This window comes from Amblyomma mixtum, chromosome 2, assembly GCF_055824585.1.
Source record: "Amblyomma mixtum isolate Tamu chromosome 2, ASM5582458v1, whole genome shotgun sequence".
NCBI classification, from domain to species: Eukaryota; Metazoa; Arthropoda; class Arachnida; order Ixodida; family Ixodidae; genus Amblyomma; species Amblyomma mixtum.
The window spans coordinates 9,821,023-9,839,064 of record NC_143013.1 but is presented as its reverse complement, the minus strand read 5'-3'; the positions used below and the strand labels follow the sequence as shown (position 1 = coordinate 9,839,064).

Below are 18,042 nucleotides of genomic sequence, written 5' to 3'. Positions count from 1 at the left end.
AGCCCTCATTTACTGCCTTCCTATATGTTTTTACTCTCTCTGTTCGAATAGTTCATGGTTACAAAGTGATCTAATTCAGTTGTGCATTTCTTCTTCTTTCTAGTCTTTTTGTTGAATCCTTTTTATGTGTGTTCTCATTCCATACACGAGTGTTATCACTTTTGTTAAAAGATTTTGCTGGCTTCAGGTAGCAAGCTATGTTTTGTAATAAGTGTCATGTTGTATCAAGCCTTTTCAAGGCTCATATTTTGATTTTCCAATAAACTACAAATTTTGGACTTCACTAATGCGTTTAATCAACTGAATGCAAGAAAGTGCAACTCGGCGAAGTGGTCGCAGGTCGACTCGGCATCTCGGTAAACGGTAAGTTGCGAGGTACACTCAATCTTACAACTTATATTTGAACAAACAGTACACCTTCCATTTGGTGCAGTTCTTTTTTTTTTTTTCAAGAGCAAATGTTTTAAACCTAACACTCCGCCTCCTAAACCCGGCTTTGTGTCCTTACGCTCGCACAACAGCACTCGATCGAGACAGCAGCGCGGGTACGTCGGTCGATCCAGTGGGTCCATATCGGAGAAAATTTGCACGCAGTTGACATATCGCTCGCACAGCGTACAGTAAACATATGGTACGCTTCAGACTGCTTCGCGTATCGCTTTGCTGACGGATACCATCGGATGCGGAGCGGCTTTCTTGGCACTGCACGCTTCGGTGAGCACACCGCGGCCCACGCATATCGGTCGCCAACAATTCCGTCATGCATAGGGGAATGTAGACGCAACCGGTATACTTACAAGGACACAGTCTGGACGAGTTTGTATTTATTCGTGGTTAAAACAGCGCGGGAAAAATACACAAAAATGAAGGAACACGTATACATACACCAAACAAGCGCCGACTCGCAAATTGCTTTTTCTTCCCGCGCTGCTGTAACCATAAACCAGCGTGTCACCGTCGTCTATCGCTTTATGAGCCGTCGGCACTGTCAATTTCTCCTTGGAACAAGACTAGCAGCGTTGAGGGACGCAACCGCACAAAGCCGAAAGAGAATAGCGAAGCTGCAGCGCCAAGCCTTTTCAGAGAAAGCTGTCGCGGGCTTCCAAAACAACCGCTTTCGTCGAGACGGCATCCTGAATGAACTAAGCGCACAGCAGTGAAGACCAGCACCGACTGCAGGCCTCTGGAACTTTGTGCCTCCCGCGGACCACAACGATTGAATAAAAATGCGGATTTCCAACTCTACTCGACCGGCTCTGCCGACATGGGTGATGCGTGAAGCAGACGACGCCGCTGCGCCCAACGCTGCTATTGGCTGCGCCGTCGGCCAAGGAATCCCAGTAAGCCTTGCAAATCCAAGTGCAAAAAAACCACACGTTTTTTGTCAAGCGGCGAGGCCTCTCCTATGGTTTCCTTCCTCCATGGCAACATATTAGTACCTGTACGTTATCCTCGCCGCTCATCGCTAAGAATTAAGAACCGAAAAGTACGGAAATACTGATTCATTATGTCGATATTTTTCCGAGTAGGATTAACGAAGTTTCCAGTTACACGGAGCACGCAGCTATTGGCAAGTTTACAGGGCTTACATGGACCAGCGGCGCTCACATCAACCCGGCGCCTCGCAACCACGTTTCCCGTCAGAAAAAAAGAAACGTATGTATTGCCAGTTCTTCTCTGTTAAGCCATATTATAACTACGTTTCGCTTCTTCAGAACCATATATTACAACCACCGCTCTTGGTTTCCGTTGGAACGGGCGTTCTCGCTTTATCGCGCCGTCCATAGGCAGTTGTTAAGAGGGTATCGTGATAAAGTCAAGGTTCAACAACACCGAAGGACCCCCCCATTGACCGATACTTTACGGGATAATAAAGAGAAGCTGGTACGATGACAGTATTTTCTTTTACTCGTCTGCACGCGCTTGTTGATTTTGAACAAAGTTAGACTGGAAAGTTTGAATGGATTCGGTAGCAGACTACGTATAACTGAATTGCCGTTTCATATGATCTTATCATTTTTTTTATATATCTTCTTGCAGTTTTGATGTGATATTCGTCCGAGAAAATGGCGAGAAGGTCAGCGCAGTAGGAAAAGAAGGAGACAGTCTCCTGGACGTCATTATTAACAACCACCTGGACTTCGATGGTTTCGGTAAGTGCAAGCATTAACATCATCACTAAATGCTACGCGCCAGTACTGCCATTTCATCTTAAGGCAGCAGATGGAATCACTTTATGGCGCCAATGCATGTGGTGTGCTCATGAAAGGTTTCGTAATAGAGCCATTTCAACCCAAAGCCAATTTCGCTTTCGTTGTGATTTATATTTGCAGGCGCCTGCGAAGGCACGCTGGCTTGCTCTACGTGCCACTTGATATTTGATCCGAAGGACTTCAAGAGGCTCAAGGAGACTGCTTCAGACGAGGAACAGGACATGCTAGACCTAGCCTACGGACTGTGTGAAACGTAATTAACGTTGGATGCTTTTGTAATATATACCCATGGCTGGTATGGTGTTGCTGCTCACATACTGCTCACAGTGGAGCAGGAAACGCTTCTTCCTGCGTAGACTTGGACTGCATTGAAGCGTGTGCTTGAAATGGCTGCTTTGTAAGAGCTGAAAAACCTGTTCAGGAGGTATAGTGTGTGTTTGAAACAAAGGTGAGCATAAATGGTGCTCCCGTAATGTAGGATAGGAAAGACAAAAAGTAGCGTCACTTGATTATCTGAACATCCCAAAGTGTTGGCTGGTTAACAAGGAGTTCAGGAGTGCCATTTCCTTGCAAAACCTCACTTGTTGCCTTTGAGGTGGAGTGTTTGCATATACATTAAGCTACTGTGAGCATTATAACCACTGCATGCTTTACCTAATGGTTAATTTAGTTCCAGTGTATATTCCTGAACTGGCATGTTACAAGTAACAAACAACAACAAAGGAAATCAAAATCTCTTTGGAAGACCACGTACGAACTGATGCATTTTGTACCTTGGTTTCATGGAGCAAAATTTTTTTTGCCGATTGATAAAATCGTGTCCTTTTAATCTCGTCCCACCTCCCAAAAGAAATAGTCTGTTATATTGCATTGTGTGCTTGGCTTTAAACAGTATTTGTTAATTTCTTTTGCAATGCTGTTGAGCAGTCAGTACAAAAGTTTGAAGCTTTGGCATAAGGGATGTAAGAAGTGCCATCTTGCTGCAGTAAACTACTCCCTCCTTTAGTGCATGCAGCAGAAATCATGGTCTGCTGAACTGCATTAGCAGTAGTTTAGCTCTCAGACTTTTTGTTACGTCTAATTTTGCCTGACCAAAGTGTAGCCCGTACAGTAGGTTGTAGCCGCAACTATAAATACAGCAAGCAGGTTCAGTTCGCCTTCAGTATAATTGTTTTTTTTTTGAAGTCGTAAATGTAGTTTTAATGGTTCTAATATTTCTGTGTAATGGTTGGATGATTAAGAACTAGAACGAGAAAAATATTGTAAAGAGCTTTATAAGGCCTGCAGGAGTCCATGTGCTATGAAAATTCCGCCTGCAGCAGTGAAGATAAATGAACAGCAATCGGATGATATAATTTATCAGGCAGGAGCAAAGACAACTGTGCTCCCTGTCGAGTGCACACTTGTGCAAGACTCCTGTAATAAAACAGGTGGGCACCAGCGTAGTTTCTCGCTACAGCTGGCTGAAAAAAAAAATGTTTAGTGAACTGTGCGACTATGACAAAAAAAAATAATGGCTATTGCCACATGTGCTCCGCTATTTCCATGCAAACGTCTATGTCATTCATTGGGGCGCCTACTGTTTTTTTTTTCTTTCTCCAGGTCCAGACTTGCCTGTCAAGTGTATTTAACCAAAGAACTGAGTGGCATGGAGATCAAAGTACCTGCTGGTGTCAACGATGCCAGGGCTGCAGACACATGACACTGCGGTGCCAATAGAAACAACTGTTGGTTAGGAGTCTGTTAGGTTCACCTTGAAATACACATATATTTTTTCATTACCGAGCCTCCAGCATTCGCACTGCGTGCACTTCCTGCAGATACAAGGCTATTAACAGAGGCTGGCCTCATTGCAAGTATCCCGCCATAATGCATCATTACACTCCGGTCTTCCAAGAGCATTATTTCATAGTGTGCCAATCAGATCCTCTGAACTTCAGAGCTTTACTCGCAGCTCCCCCCTGCACTGTTAGCACTTCGGTGACGCCTAATCCTGTTCGCTCACCGGTACAGTTCCCCCACTTCTGGTTTGGCATCTTGGTTCCTCGGGCTGCTTTTGAAATGGTGATTTTCACAGAAAAGCATCTCAAAATGCAACCCAAAATGTAGCACACGCCCAGGGGAGACAGTAAATCATTTGCATGCTGAGTGTTGCTGTTTTGCTGTCTGGTTAATCTTGCAGCTTTCTGTATGGTTTTTTTTTTTTTAGCTCAAAAAGCACCTCAGGTGCGACCTAAAAGGCATCACACACCCAGGAGATACAGTGCATGATTTGTGTGCAGCTAAAGGGTCCCTGAAACAGCCTGCACCGAGGGTAAGAAAAGTGAAAGACTGTATCGTACTGAATTGCCCCATCATTCTCCTGCAGAAATTGTCTATCTAGACTGGGTAGCACCACACATATGCAATGTTAAAAAACTGCCATTTTTCTTTTCTCTCTGTTCTTACACCAGAGGGGGGCAAGAAAAAAAAAATGGCAGAGAGTGCTTCACACCCTTGGCTGGATTGTTTTTAATATGCTAGATTCTTGTGGTAGAAAAATAGCATCAGGATGTAGAGGGAAATGGCTCAATTTTCAGGGGAGAAAAAAGTGGGAGGGGAGGGGAGGCAAAGTGGAGAGGGAAATTTCCCTGTCCACTTTCAGAGAAGACTGAACGGGTAGGGGGAAGGGGTGCCATCTCCAGCTGGCCTCTCCCCCACCACCTTTTTCCCCCATGAACGTTCGTCCGTGCAATTTATGGCAAGCCTATCGCAGCCCTTTTATGATTTGACGCCAAGAATGTCATTAGGCATTCGATCGAAATACCATTGTAGAATTTTTGAAGATTTGTAAATTATTCATTTTTTAGGCCTTGTACGCGGCATGCATGTTCAATGGTATTTACTCTTCATAATGCACGCATCTGATATCCACTTTGAAAACAATTTGATAGGCTTTTTAATTGTTGCTGTTAAAAAAATTGTTTCAAAGGGGGTTCGATTTCCTGTTTAGTGTTTCGGAACAGAACAGTAATCTATTGTGCCACATAAGAGACTAGAACCAACCTCTTTCTCCAAACTGCACTCAATTACTTTCAAATTTTCTTGTGTTAGGCACAGGGTAACACTGCTAACAAATTTGGGAGCTGTACCATTGAGATAACAGAACTCTGCTTGTGCTAACAGTGGTAAAAGATGGAATTTGTCTAAACCTGGTCACTGCTTCCAATTCCTGCTCTACCCTTCTCTGTCATGCCTATGCAAAGCCTCTGGAAGAGATGCTACAAGTTTTGTGTATACATCCCAGTATTCTGCAGCAGGCATGCACACACACTACAGCTACTGAACAGCCAACCACAAAATGTTTGGGTGTGGGATCCATGAAGCAGACCAACAGATGTGACATAAGCAGTGCTCGTTGAACGTTCTCTTGTAGTGTGCATCTACCTCACAAAAGACTGGGCTTTTGCTACTAGCCTGTCTCACAGTGCTGCTCGACAAGGGAAGACGCCGAAGCTGAAGTAGGACCAGCATGGACAGCTCGGGAACATCCATGAGCAATCTTTTGTGCTGAAGCTGTGCATTTCCACTTGCCGTGGACTCCTTGTTACAGTTCACAAATATTCAATGTGCTACAATTAAAATGCGACAAAAGTTATCTCAATGTTTTATTCTAATAGCCATCCAGATACACTCGAAAACACTTTTTGGTGAACACACCTGAAGAGAGCAATGTAATGCCAGAAATTGCGAGTCTAAATTATGTTTACATAAAAAAAAAAAGAAAGCTCCATTGCACATACTCGCAACACAGCACTTCAATGACCATTTGTGTTGACCTCATTTCAGAAAGCACAACTAATCGGCAAGCAACCAATCAATGTATGTGCAGCACGTCTCAGAATGGGCATGAAAGACCGGTCAGGCATCTACAAAAAAAAAAATTTCATGGTAACACGCGTACACAAAACTAACCCCCTCAACCATGCGCAGAGTAGCGCACGGCTCAGCCTGATATCCCATACTTCTCTGTAATGCACTTTAGTACTGCTAAGCCCACAGCATGTACATGTTCACCACTCTCAACGACCTCTTCCGTGCATACGTGTCTCGTCATAGCATTCAATATGTAACCAGAAAAGTTCCAGTTCTCAACCTCCACAAAGCATCACCAGCGACGCATTGTTTGGGCATTCCACAAACACTGCAGCTATTATCTCGTCCCCAAAACCCCCGTCTATGGATTCGGCACCCAAAAGGAAGCGATATGGCAAAGCCTGTGTGCAAGCCTATGTACACCAGCCAACAGTCGGATCGTCTTGAAAAGCAGAGCCAAAACGACACACGCAGCGGTACAAAACTAACGCAAGACAGATGCTAGGCAGACACACCCTGTAGTGCATTTATATATTATACATCTGTACACTAAGCTAATTTTGAAGTCACTGCTTGGTAATAAGGATGAGCTGCAGTATCAATACTCTTCAGCCAGATACAAGTATAAAGCCTGAGTACTTAACTCGCAAAAGCACCTGCAGCTTGCTCTCATTACAGCGTAAAGCCGTCACACACACCCCACTGTGCACCTTACGATACACTCCTCCAAACCTGGCAAAGCTCTCTGTACGCCACGACCTCACCATGTAAATTGCAGCCATGCGCACAAGTTGCAGTGTGCAAACAGCTTTAAACACATACAGGCAATCCACTCATTCAAAAAGAAAAAAAAAAAGCCATATAAACCTTTTGCAATGTACGTCACTCCCTCATTTCTCTTTCTCCTCACATACGAAATAAATGTGACTAAACTTCACTCCTTGGCATACAAAAGCAGTTCTTTTGCATCCACCACCCACAATAAAATAAAGAAAAGAACCTTTGCATATCACTCGACGCTTTCCACTCATCACAGGTTTCCTATGGCGAGATGGCAACAGCAAAGCAAAAAGGGGGGGGGGGGGGGGGGGGGGGGGAGGTAAAAAAAAAAAGATACACTGTCCCCGCTCATTATTAAATCCCAAAGTGGAAGGGCTTGTAGATGATCCGTTTCTCTCTTTTGGTGAGGTCCGTCCTTTTCATTTCTTTTTGTCAGGAATGAACGCACCAGCAGTTTGCTTCGAGTCACAAGAAAATGGAATAGAGGAAGAAAAGATATGGCAAGGAACACAGAAGAGGGCAGGGAAGAAAAGAACTGGGTAGAATCGGGGGGTTGAAGGGCGTGGGGGTCGGAGGGGGAGGGGGAATACACTGATGGGACACACCACTGCAGCATGCACTCAATCAGGCTTGACGCTGGTTGCCGCTGTCGCCGTCGTTGCCTGCAGAGCCAAAATGCACAGTGCTTCGTCGCCTTAAAACTTCCCTCGTTGCTTCTACTAGCACACAACTTCCGCATCTCCCCCACTTTTAGTTCTTTTGAGGTGTGATGCCCATGGTCTTGTTACGACAAATCTGAAAGAGGCAAAATGGATGTGTGTTAGGGTAAACACGGCAGAAAGAAGGGCAACCACACTTGGTTACCACAAAGCTGCGTGATGCCTATTCTGTACCCAAAATAAAGAGGGCCAGTTAAATGAAGGGCACCACAGCTACCAGCGAAGATCCATGCATGCTCCATGCATAAGACTAACCGAAATGCAGCGCAAAAATTTTTCTGTTTTTCGAAATGAGCCACATCCAGAGTCTGAAGTTAAGTGAAATTATGCAGTAATGGCAAGTTAACACACACCCAAATAACTAGAATTTAAAAGCATATATCACATAACAGCTTGCAATGCGTTACAGCTGCTGCGGGTAACAAAACTTTAACCTTTTCCTCAGTTTCTCAAGGTAGATTTGGCTCATCGAGAGAAAAAAGAAACAATCCCTAATTTTCTTTTTTCAGCTCTGCTTCAGCCAGATGATATTTTAAGAGAAGACAAAAGGTTAAAAAGAAAAAGTCTCGGTGCTCACTGGAGGGTGACGCATGAACTGCTCTGCTCATTACAAAAAGTAGCAGCCCATTAATGGTGGCATTTCCACAGCACGAGACACTTATTATAACGCAAACAACATAGCAAGTCTACAAAAAATTCACGGGTTACTCTGTCAGCGCTGTCACTGCAGTTATTTTTTCACTGCTCCATTGCAACAATAGTCTGGAGGATGCCCTACACCCGTATTCTTAAGACCACTCCAGTTATTGGCCTTTCAAACACTTAAGATCACTGTCTTGTACATGTAATGGGTTCAACATCTCAGCTTAAACATTTTTCTCGACCTTTCCTCTTTCTGCCAAGGTCTTCCCAATCAACTCCGCAACTGTAGGCATCTGGTCCAAAGAAATTATCTCAAAATAATGCTATAGAAAAGGCGTTGGCACCAATAATATGTGAAATGATACTCTAGGTTGCTTTTGGCTTGACGAAACTGTTTATTTTAGCATATTATAGTTTGTAATCTGGCAACCTAAATGATGTACACTCTCTTCATAAGAGAAGCCCTACAGCAATAAACAACGGTCATCATTGTATAACCCAAACAAAGGTGTCATTTTTGCGAATCAGTCAGTTTTCTCAAATTGCTGGTGCCGAAATGGCTAGCTTGTGATCGCTAAGAGATACAGAAGGCTCTAAGTAGCCCATTTCCAAGATACGCCCAAAATTCAGCAATGAGGCCGATCACACTAAAGTGCTTGTTCACAACTTAAGGGGAATAGATCACAATACCATGTCAGTCTAGATCAACACATCCAACAGACCTTTCAAAGGTGTGAAACAAGAAAGTTTCACCAAGAACAGAACTTTGTCAAAAAAAGAAGATGGGGGAGCATAATTGCATGTACTACCTGCAGCAATTGACCACACACTTTCCTGCACCACGACTGATATGACTTGCAAAACAAGCAAATGGCTGAGCCTTGTGGATTTTTGTCAATGAAATGCTACATTATGAACAGGATAAAACAAGCTACTCTGTGGCTTGAAGCAGTTTATTTTTTTTTTAGTGGTGTATGAATAACAGAACACAGAGTACAAAGATGACAACAGAAAAAGGCACATCATGAATGGGCCAGCCACATGTGTCCGTAAATCAACATGTCAGGCAGCTTATGTATGCACGTGGTCGGCCCTATCATGGTTTGTCTCATAAATAGGCAGGTTTGACACCATGCACCGACATAAAATATAAGTTCACTGATCCAACTGAGACTGCCTGCGCTAAAAAAAGAAAAAAAGACATATATAACTGTCTGCAGAGAACAAATGGCAGGGTTCCAACTAGCCATCTGCAACTAAGAAATGAAATGCCAGGAGTTGATAAAATAAATGCATAAAATACTGTTTATACCGATGCAAGAGCCGCACCTCCAACATCTGACAGCCAGAAAAACTTTCATGACTACATAATTTTGCCCACATGCTACATTTTTCTGGGAGCTAATAGAGGACGATAACTGCCTGCAACTCTGTACGACTACAGACATGTCATTCTGCGTGCAGGACTCTGCCTGATATTGCGAACACACGATGCCTCAGCACTGCTACCTCGTCTTGTGTACCCATGCTAGCAGTGCGTTTTCTTGCGGCGTTGCGCCACCTGCCAGGCTCTGGCGGCACAAGCACCGTAGGAGCTCGCCATTCACCCAGTGCCACTAGGCCCAGTATGCTTTGCATCAAAGCCACAACGAAAGAGCTTTAAGTCTAGCCAGTTTATCATATAAGGGTCTAACCTTGTTACCTGTTTACCATTGCACAATAACCTCACATTAAATAGCTTAGAATCACATGAAATTCACCAGTACACTGATCTTAAACCAGTAAACTGTTTTACTCTGCGTGGTTGATTCGCGCCGATCGTCGGGCATGCGCGTCCTATTACCCATGCTTTCAATGCATTGATTCTCCGGAACTACTCTGATTCATAGTAAAAATACATGCTGCAGCATGCATGTTGTAATCAGGGTTCCGCTGCTGTTTGAAAGATGCTAGTCCTATACAAGGGCCGCATCCTGTCAGAACTGAAAAAAAAAAAGGTGCAGCCCTTACACGAGTAAACATGACAGGTGAGAAAGTTCAGCTGCCCAAGCATCATTATCATTTAGAGAAAGCACCCATGAAATGCGGCACAAGAACCTATCGCTGCCCCGCTAGTCACGTGCCTTTATTCTAACCGTAAACATTGCAACTTCACACTGGCCTCAAGCAGCCACAGCTGTCGTTTCAATGAGTGCCACAACCTTGTCTCCCACTCTGCCCACCAAAACTGTGCCATAAGTGGAGTGGCAAGTAGCAAGAACTAGGCTCCCACGCGGAGAAGCAACACTTTGCCAGTGCACACATTTCCAGTTTGCGCACAACTTCCAACAAGTGTTCATAAATTTGAGGCGTGAACACTGCCACAGCTGCAGCAGCTTTCTGTGGGGCTAGACTGAATTACAGTTCCCCTCAAAATAGGGTTCTCAAAGAGTGGCTGAAAGTGTCAGCTTCAATTGGGCCACTTAAGTATAGTCATCTACCAACAGTCAACGCTTGCTTTCATTTAAGCGCTACTGTTGAGGAGAGATGTGAAATGAAGCACAACTAAACAATGAAAGCAGATTACCAAACCAAACATCCACCTACCATCCACTCTTCCATCTGCTATCGTGGAAACACAATATTAGTTGATATTAACAAGTCCCACTATGCGCATTATTAAACCTAATCCCACATAGTGGCAAAGCAGCTCTCCACTTGTACTAATGCCATGAAAGGTTATGCGCAAAAAAAGACGACACAAAGACAGAAGACACGACAGGACGAGCTCGTCCTGTCGTGTCTTCCGACTTCGTGACGTCTTTTTTGCGCATAACCTTTCATGGCATTACAACTATCAAGCCAACTAGCCCGACAACATCTCTTGCTGCAGCCCTCCACCACAAAGTTAACAATGCACCAAGCAACTCAAAAGCACAGCAAGGAATTCAGGCAGTGTTAAATGCACGAAATACTTACAACTGGGTGTGGCACCCTCAAACCGTTTCTGGATTTGGTCATAGGTAAATTTAACAAATGTGTCGTACTGCTCTGTAAAAGGAAAAAAAGCAGAAAATGCAACGGCGTTGAGTGCACTGCTTTTAGACGCATTACAGTGAAAGCAACAAGACTAATTCAGTTGTGACCCTGCCCGTCAGAAATTCTCACATCCATTCATGCGGCCTGATATCTCCACTGACATCCCAAGCACCATCAAGAATGCAGTTGTTGCACTGATTGTGAGATGGGCAAACCATACAGTACCAGCTCACAATAATTTGGACTATGAGAACTCTACTGCTACCATCCCTGACCTCTTCCACATGCACAGGGCAGTAAGCCTGGCATAGCCTCAAATATGGACCACACATTTTATGACGGCTACAAGAGTTGATCTAAGAATGAGATTTTCTCGCCAGAAGGTGTCTCGCTGCTCCAGCAGCTACACGTTGTCCTTGGTTCCGCACGCATTTTAGTAGGGCTGAAACTGCGTGCTCGTCACACGCTTTCCAGTTAGTGCAGTGACGCACCTCTTCACTGCTACTGCGTCCCACCGTGAAGGAGGCAATCACTCTGGAGCAGTTGTGTGCTAACAATCCTGAGTATGACGCAGTAAATGCATCTGACATTCGGAAAAATCGGCGTCGCTGCGCAGTTTGTATCTGAAAAGCAGACAACTACAGCCCTTATTTTTGCCAAATAAATTTACTATGATGTGAACGAGTCTTGGTGTTCTGCATACAACTCCACTGGTGCCCCCATTTCTCGCACCACACTACTTGGCTTGCATGTCACTGCCACATGTTCCCTCTGCGCGAGCCAAACACATAGCACGGCGACGGCCGGCCTCCTCCTTACCTGCAAGCTTGGTGGAGAGCACTTGGTCATACTCCTCTCGTATCTGGCTTTCCCGCTCTTTCATCATGCGCTCGCAGATGAGCCCCACCTGGCGGAAGGTGAACAGGGGCTGGTCTCGGCGCACGGGTGACAGGAGGCCGCCGGTGTGCTGGGAGGGGGAGCCCACAGGGGAGCAGCCCTCGGGGGGGCTTTCTGCACCCTGGAAGCAGAGCTGCTTGCGCCGCTGCAGCCGCCGCATCTCCTCACGGATGTTGGCCGCTATCTCCTCTGCGCAAGGAGAAAGCCAGAGGTCAAAAGTTAACACTTCCCCCACACAATCGAGGAGGCACAAGCCATCCAGCATCATCTTGCAACCAATCACAGCATCCAAAAGTATCCTATGGCAAAAATCTTGACACAAGTAGACACAAAAACACTGCATAAACAATCCGCATCTTTCACATGGCTGCTCTGTGCATGCGCACCTCTCCCCTTCTGCACTCTCCCGGGCTTCCCTAGTGGGAAACACAAACTCCCAGGCTCTAGAACATATGCACTGGCGGCAGATGCAAGTAACAGATGGCAGCAGCTGCCAAGCATGCAACTGCCACTTTGCATGCACACTTCGTGGAAGCAGGTCAAGCCGGTGCCACCCATGTGCGGCTGTTTTCAGCCAGTCTTTCACGCAGCATACGAATTTTCACTCACTCCCTAGAGGGCACCACATCTTGAGAAAGATGGACTGCCACAACATTACATTGCAAATAGTGTTTTAAGAGGAGAGGGTAATAAGCCCTATGCTTCCCATGTGTTTTAAGGCATGTTTTGGTACACTTTTCTCAACAATAAAAAATAGCAGCTACACGTTTATAGCCTTTTTATTGTTTATATGCATGTTAATAGCCACGCAGAACAACCTAGGAGTACTTGGGGGGAAAACTCCACGTGAAAGCCGATTTTTCCGTTTTGTACTGTTGTTGACAGGGTGTTGCAGAGGAGGAGGGCTACCAATGCAACTCTTCAGTTGGGATCAGCTCAGTTGAATCAGCTGACATTTCTGAAATACTGCCTAAGTCTAAAAAAAAATAAATATCTGGCAGGTGTCAAGCAGTGGCGGTCCCAGAGCATGGTTTAGGGGGGGGGGGGGGGGCAGATTTCGTATATATATAAAAAAAAGAAAAAATGATTTTTTATTTTATTTACACAAAAATTTTGTGCGCTTTGTTGTGGAAAAATAAATGGCGAACGGTACAGACGTTATACCATTACTCAATATTTGAATGTTAACGTTTATGCGAGCAATATTCATTTGGATACCAGGGGAAAAAGACGGCTGAGATATCCCACCACAGCATGTCCACGAAGGTAAAAGCACCTGCCTGGACATTTCACCAGTGGGATTAGTGGCCTTCATTACTCAGTTCTAGGAAGTGGCTTTGTTCCGCCTCAGTACCCTCCTTCAAGGCGGCTGGTCGGCGCTCCTTGTCAAGCCAAAAAGGGATGATCCCCTCTGGCGTTGTGGTGCCCCATGGTGGGACAAAGACATGAATGGGTGGCTCTTTGCCGCCTGACGAGGTTGCTGGCCACCGCAACCGCAAGTGAATGGCACCGCCGTCGTCGCCGCGCTGGCGGCATGGCAAGACAACGGTGGGGGCACGGCAGGACCACGATACCTCGACAATCACTACGAATTGTGCTCGTGTAACTACCAACGTGCAGAACGTGGAATTGTGTGAAATAAGGCAGCCGCTAACACGGCGAACGTACAAAGTAGGAGAAAACGGACGTTCAGGAAAGTGTGCAAAGACTTTGGGAGGGGGGGAGGGGGCAACCCCCCCCCCCCCACCCCCCCCCAGGATCACCACTGGTGTCAAGTGATACGAGAAAGCTAAGGTGTCTCACACCTAATAACAGCTCTTTACTAGTCAGGTACAGAGAACGTGCTCCCAAGTTGTTAATAATTTAAAACTCTATGATTTAAGAAAAAAACAATAATGTGCACCTGTGATATTGAAAACAAAAACAGCGCTCTTGCAAACAAGCTTCACTCCAACACTCAACCCCACATCTATTTAATAGGCTAGAGTCGCAACTCGTTCGTTATCGTAATTAACCAGACAAATCACTCCACCAACTAAGAACTACCATGCACCACCAACCACCGAATCAAGAGCTCTCTCTCAATCTGCAATCCTCCCAGTGTCCGGGCCAGGTAGGTATTCTCAGTCAAATTAAGCTGTAGGCTCCACTTCTGGCAGTGCCCTTCCATCAATTACTTCTAAGTTTCAGCTTTGTCACCATACTTCCTACCGGGAACCAAAATACTTTGGTTTACCGGACAGTGCCCAACCCGCCCTATAATACCACTCCACATGGGAGTGCCCAAACCTCCCCAACTGCTTCCTCTTGGGAAGCTGCTATGTCCAGCTCGAGCAATCAGCAACGGCTAATTGCACAGGCCCGCAGGATAGCACAAGCTATCGAAGCCCTGGACTGAGAACCCCGCCCACTAGGACAGGTCTCCTGGTAACCCCTTCCTAAAAGTAAAAGGTTTTTATCATCACCCAGCATTTTAAGGCCGGTCCAAGGGAAATTTGGGCATTGGACCGGGAGGCAAAGAATAAAATGTAACACTGAAGAAAGCCAACGGCTGTGGTGTGCCAGCAGGTTTAGTCATTAAGTGTCACACAAGTTACCAGGAAAAAGTGAGACACTGTAAGCACTCAAGTACCACAGGTGATAAGTGTGTGGATCCGAGTGCATGTTTAGCTGCAAACATACAACAGCCTTCAAAATTTCCGCTAACAACCATTTGCTCTACGATCCCAATAAACGGTCGGTCAAGGCCTTATCACGGCCTAAAAAAAAAAAAAAACCAACTCAGTGACAGTAGAAGCATGTGCAACTAGAGCATGCATGTTTTTAAGTCAGCAGAATGCAAGAAGGTGCTGCTTTTCACACTGAACTGCCTTTGCCATCATTGCATGAAATTTCAAAATGTTGCAAGTCAAACAAGTGCCACATAAAGTCCACTTCCCTTGCCTAACACTTTAGCCTAGCATACTGACATTGACATGTGGCTCGTGCAAACATTTTATTTTTGGCTAATTCTTTTGCTACTAAATGCCAACCATAAGGCTTGCAGCTCAAATGGCATTAAAAACTTAGCTTACAAAATCTAATGCTGTTTAGGTCATTAATTTAAGGTTCAGCTGTCTCTTTACACGACAAATCTAGGTAAGTTATAACACGCCCTTTCCTTCGCCGACTTCAGAATCTCGAATTTAAACATGTCCTGCGGCTGCTAGGTGGGAAAGCACATTTAAGCTCGAAAGCCTTTGTGGAATGAGCATGCAGAAATGACAACACTAGAACAACAGAAACCACACACAGAGCACTGTTCATTTATGTCTCCATTCTCATGAGAAAGAGCTCTTTAATGAAAAACGGAGTTTTAGCAGGCGCGAATATTCGCTGACATGCTACTCTGCGTAAGGGAGGCAATAGGAGAGTAAAGATGGAAGAAGGGTGCTAGAAAAAGAGTGTTGTCATTGAACAGGGTTGTAGTGCAATAGCTCACTGCGTGATGGCTTCTTTGGATAAGACCGAAGTCAAGTTCTGCGTATGTACAGCGGGATGATCAAGTGTTCGGGCAATTTCGAGTTGGTCTAGAACATCAATAGCGTCTAAACAGGCAAATACAAATATCATTGCATGTCGCTGCTGCCTGTAGAAGCCTAAATGACCTAATATTGAGTCCACTGTGAGTGGCATCCTGTTTATCCATGGCCTTTTCAAAGGCTGTGGCTCAATGCAAAAGCTATGCTCCCGTTCCTATCAAATCAAAGGGCCTGTACTTCAAAGACCTTAGAGGAGAAAATCAGAGGCAGAATAATTTTCCCGTGGTGGCTAAATTTTCTATCCAGCCTTGGGAAAGAGGGTTTTGGGACTGATTTAAGTGTATGGTGTCAACATTTCGAGAAGGATGGGGAATGTTGATTGCACAATAAAACATTCAACAAAGGCGTTCACTGACAAATAAAGCATACACACCACAAAAGCAATGCCAGGGTGACAAACGCACCATTTACGACGCTATCTTGCGTGCGTCGCAATTAAACCAACGCGACTCTAGTTAAAGCAGATTAGCTACAGTCGTCACCTGCGTCCTTTCTTTCGAAGCCCATGCCGTAAAGAAGTTCTACGCTAAGCGCTAATAAACAAAAATATTTCAGACGTCCATGGCACACACGGCGGACATCGAAACGCAATGGGATGGACTGTGGATTGGACCGTGCAGCCAATAAGCAAAGAACAAAAATCATACTAACGCCATTTACAGCGGGACAATGCACTACGTACGAAAGCTTTCCTTGCATAAGGTGAGCAACGGCGGATTTCATGCATACAAGTTCACGGACGCAACGACTGCGAAAGCAAGCAGTGTCAACCAAGCCCCTCAAATCCGACCGTGCAATCAAAGCACCGAATTGCAAATTAGTACCTACGCACGAAGATAACACGCGTATGCGACACAAACTTCGGCAAGCCAACAACGCATTCAAAAGCAAACAGTCAGCATGGCCAGATCCCAGCGGTTGCTCGGACGCAGTTCCCACGCCCGCGATTAGGTAGCTGATTGATTAAAATCAGCGGCCCTTTTACACCAAAACCGGCACACCAAACTCGCAGCAGAAGGAAGTCGCCTGAACCCGCGTGAGAACAAGCGGCTTTTAGATGAGCGCCCGTGTCATAACAGCTTTTAATTCGGGAAACAATCCTGTATCCGTCCTGCCCAATAAAACAACCCACAGACAACAAACACTGCAACGCATGAACCAATGCGTCACGCACAAGATGCAGCCTAGATGAAGGTCTATAAACTTGCTCACGTTCTAATGCATCAGCGAAGGCAGCGACGAGCGCAGGTGGGAAAGAACAAATGACAGCAGGCGCAGGCGTTTTCTCGGATTGCACGGTATCAATTAAAGGGACAGTACCTGAAGTCAGCTTTGGTGGCACGTCGCCGAAAGGCGAAGGATTGATTTGGTGCGCCCTTGTCGGAGGAGCTGGTGGGCTGACCGAAAAAGGCATACATCTTCGCCGCTTTGGTGATCTTCCGTTCGGACTGTGCAGGGGATCCCAGTCGTGTGTTCGCTTTAATGTCGCGCAAGCCATCCCGCACTCGTAAGCCTAACCCCAGAGGATTCCTTCTTCGACGCTTGCTGGCTTCTGAGGCGGCTCTTCAACTGAAAACAATGGCAAATCTTGAAGTCAGGAGCTATCCCGTAGCACTGTCGACGGTTCTGCGAAGTATTGCGCCGCAAAACGAAGTAGAAGAACGACGAGATAATAATCGAAACGCACGCTGCTTACCAGAACAAGCCCCTCGAACTCCAAGATGGCCACCGAAGTACAGCGCCGAGCGGCGGTTTTTGATTTTTTATGCTCTACGATTGGCTATATATTTTATGCAACTATTTTGAACACACGCACGCCATTTCTCAAAGCGATTATAACTTTTCGCTTTGCTTATGGTGGTAGCTTTTATGCACTAACGAGCACAGTTTTACAGTTGCTTAGTTCACTCGTAGTCGATGCACTGGTTTCATTAGCATGGCTTTCTACGCTTACGTTTAAATTTGTAGGAATTTCGGCAACATTCCAGCTGTTAAGCATTAAAAAGCGTGCTGAACGCCGATTTGGACAAGCCATAAGCGAGCCTTCCTAAATTATTTTCAGAATCGACAGCGTCTTTCATATCGAGGACCACAACGTACTGGACAAACCCGGGTTTTTCGAAAACTGGACACAAAAATTTCGAACGTCAGCCTGCGTTAACCAGTCCAGTCGCTTCACACGGTTACAATGCGTTCTCCAAAGCTCGTAAAAATGACATCCAGCCATTTCCTGCAGTGCTTGATCACAAATAGACGTACCAATGAGGTGCGATCAAATTGCTTGAAAGGCTCTACATTCATGAAACCTACTAGGTTTATTAAATTCAACTATTCGCA

The 18,042-nt window shown here is 45.4% G+C and overlaps 2 protein-coding genes across 3 annotated transcripts; one reads left to right on the top strand and one right to left on the bottom strand.

The window, feature by feature from the left end:
* The first annotated feature begins 1,335 nt into the window (after positions 1–1,335).
* Positions 1,336–7,162, top strand: Fdx2 (Adrenodoxin-like protein 2, mitochondrial Ferredoxin 2). The gene is made up of 5 exons (XM_089570416.1): positions 1,336–1,656; positions 2,041–2,153; positions 2,334–2,466; positions 3,816–4,527; positions 5,629–7,162. Exons 1-4 carry the CDS (start codon positions 1,508–1,510, stop codon positions 3,913–3,915), a joined length of 495 nt encoding a protein of 164 aa, XP_089426542.1. The 5' UTR covers positions 1,336–1,507; the 3' UTR covers positions 3,916–4,527; positions 5,629–7,162.
* On the bottom strand, positions 5,848–17,540 carry LOC149358359 (akirin-2-like). Of its 2 annotated transcripts, XM_089570414.1 has the most exons (5): positions 17,402–17,540; positions 17,026–17,274; positions 12,047–12,313; positions 11,168–11,239; positions 5,848–7,643 (listed from the first exon to the last, which is right to left on the bottom strand). In XM_089570414.1, the coding sequence occupies exons 2-5, from the start codon at positions 17,201–17,203 to the stop codon at positions 7,633–7,635; spliced, it is 528 nt and encodes a 175-aa protein (XP_089426540.1). In that variant the 5' UTR covers positions 17,204–17,274; positions 17,402–17,540; the 3' UTR covers positions 5,848–7,632. The 2 variants fall into 2 exon arrangements, with proteins under 2 accessions (XP_089426540.1, XP_089426541.1); XM_089570415.1 differs by lacking the exon at positions 11,168–11,239.
* Positions 17,541–18,042: the final 502 nt, after the last annotated feature.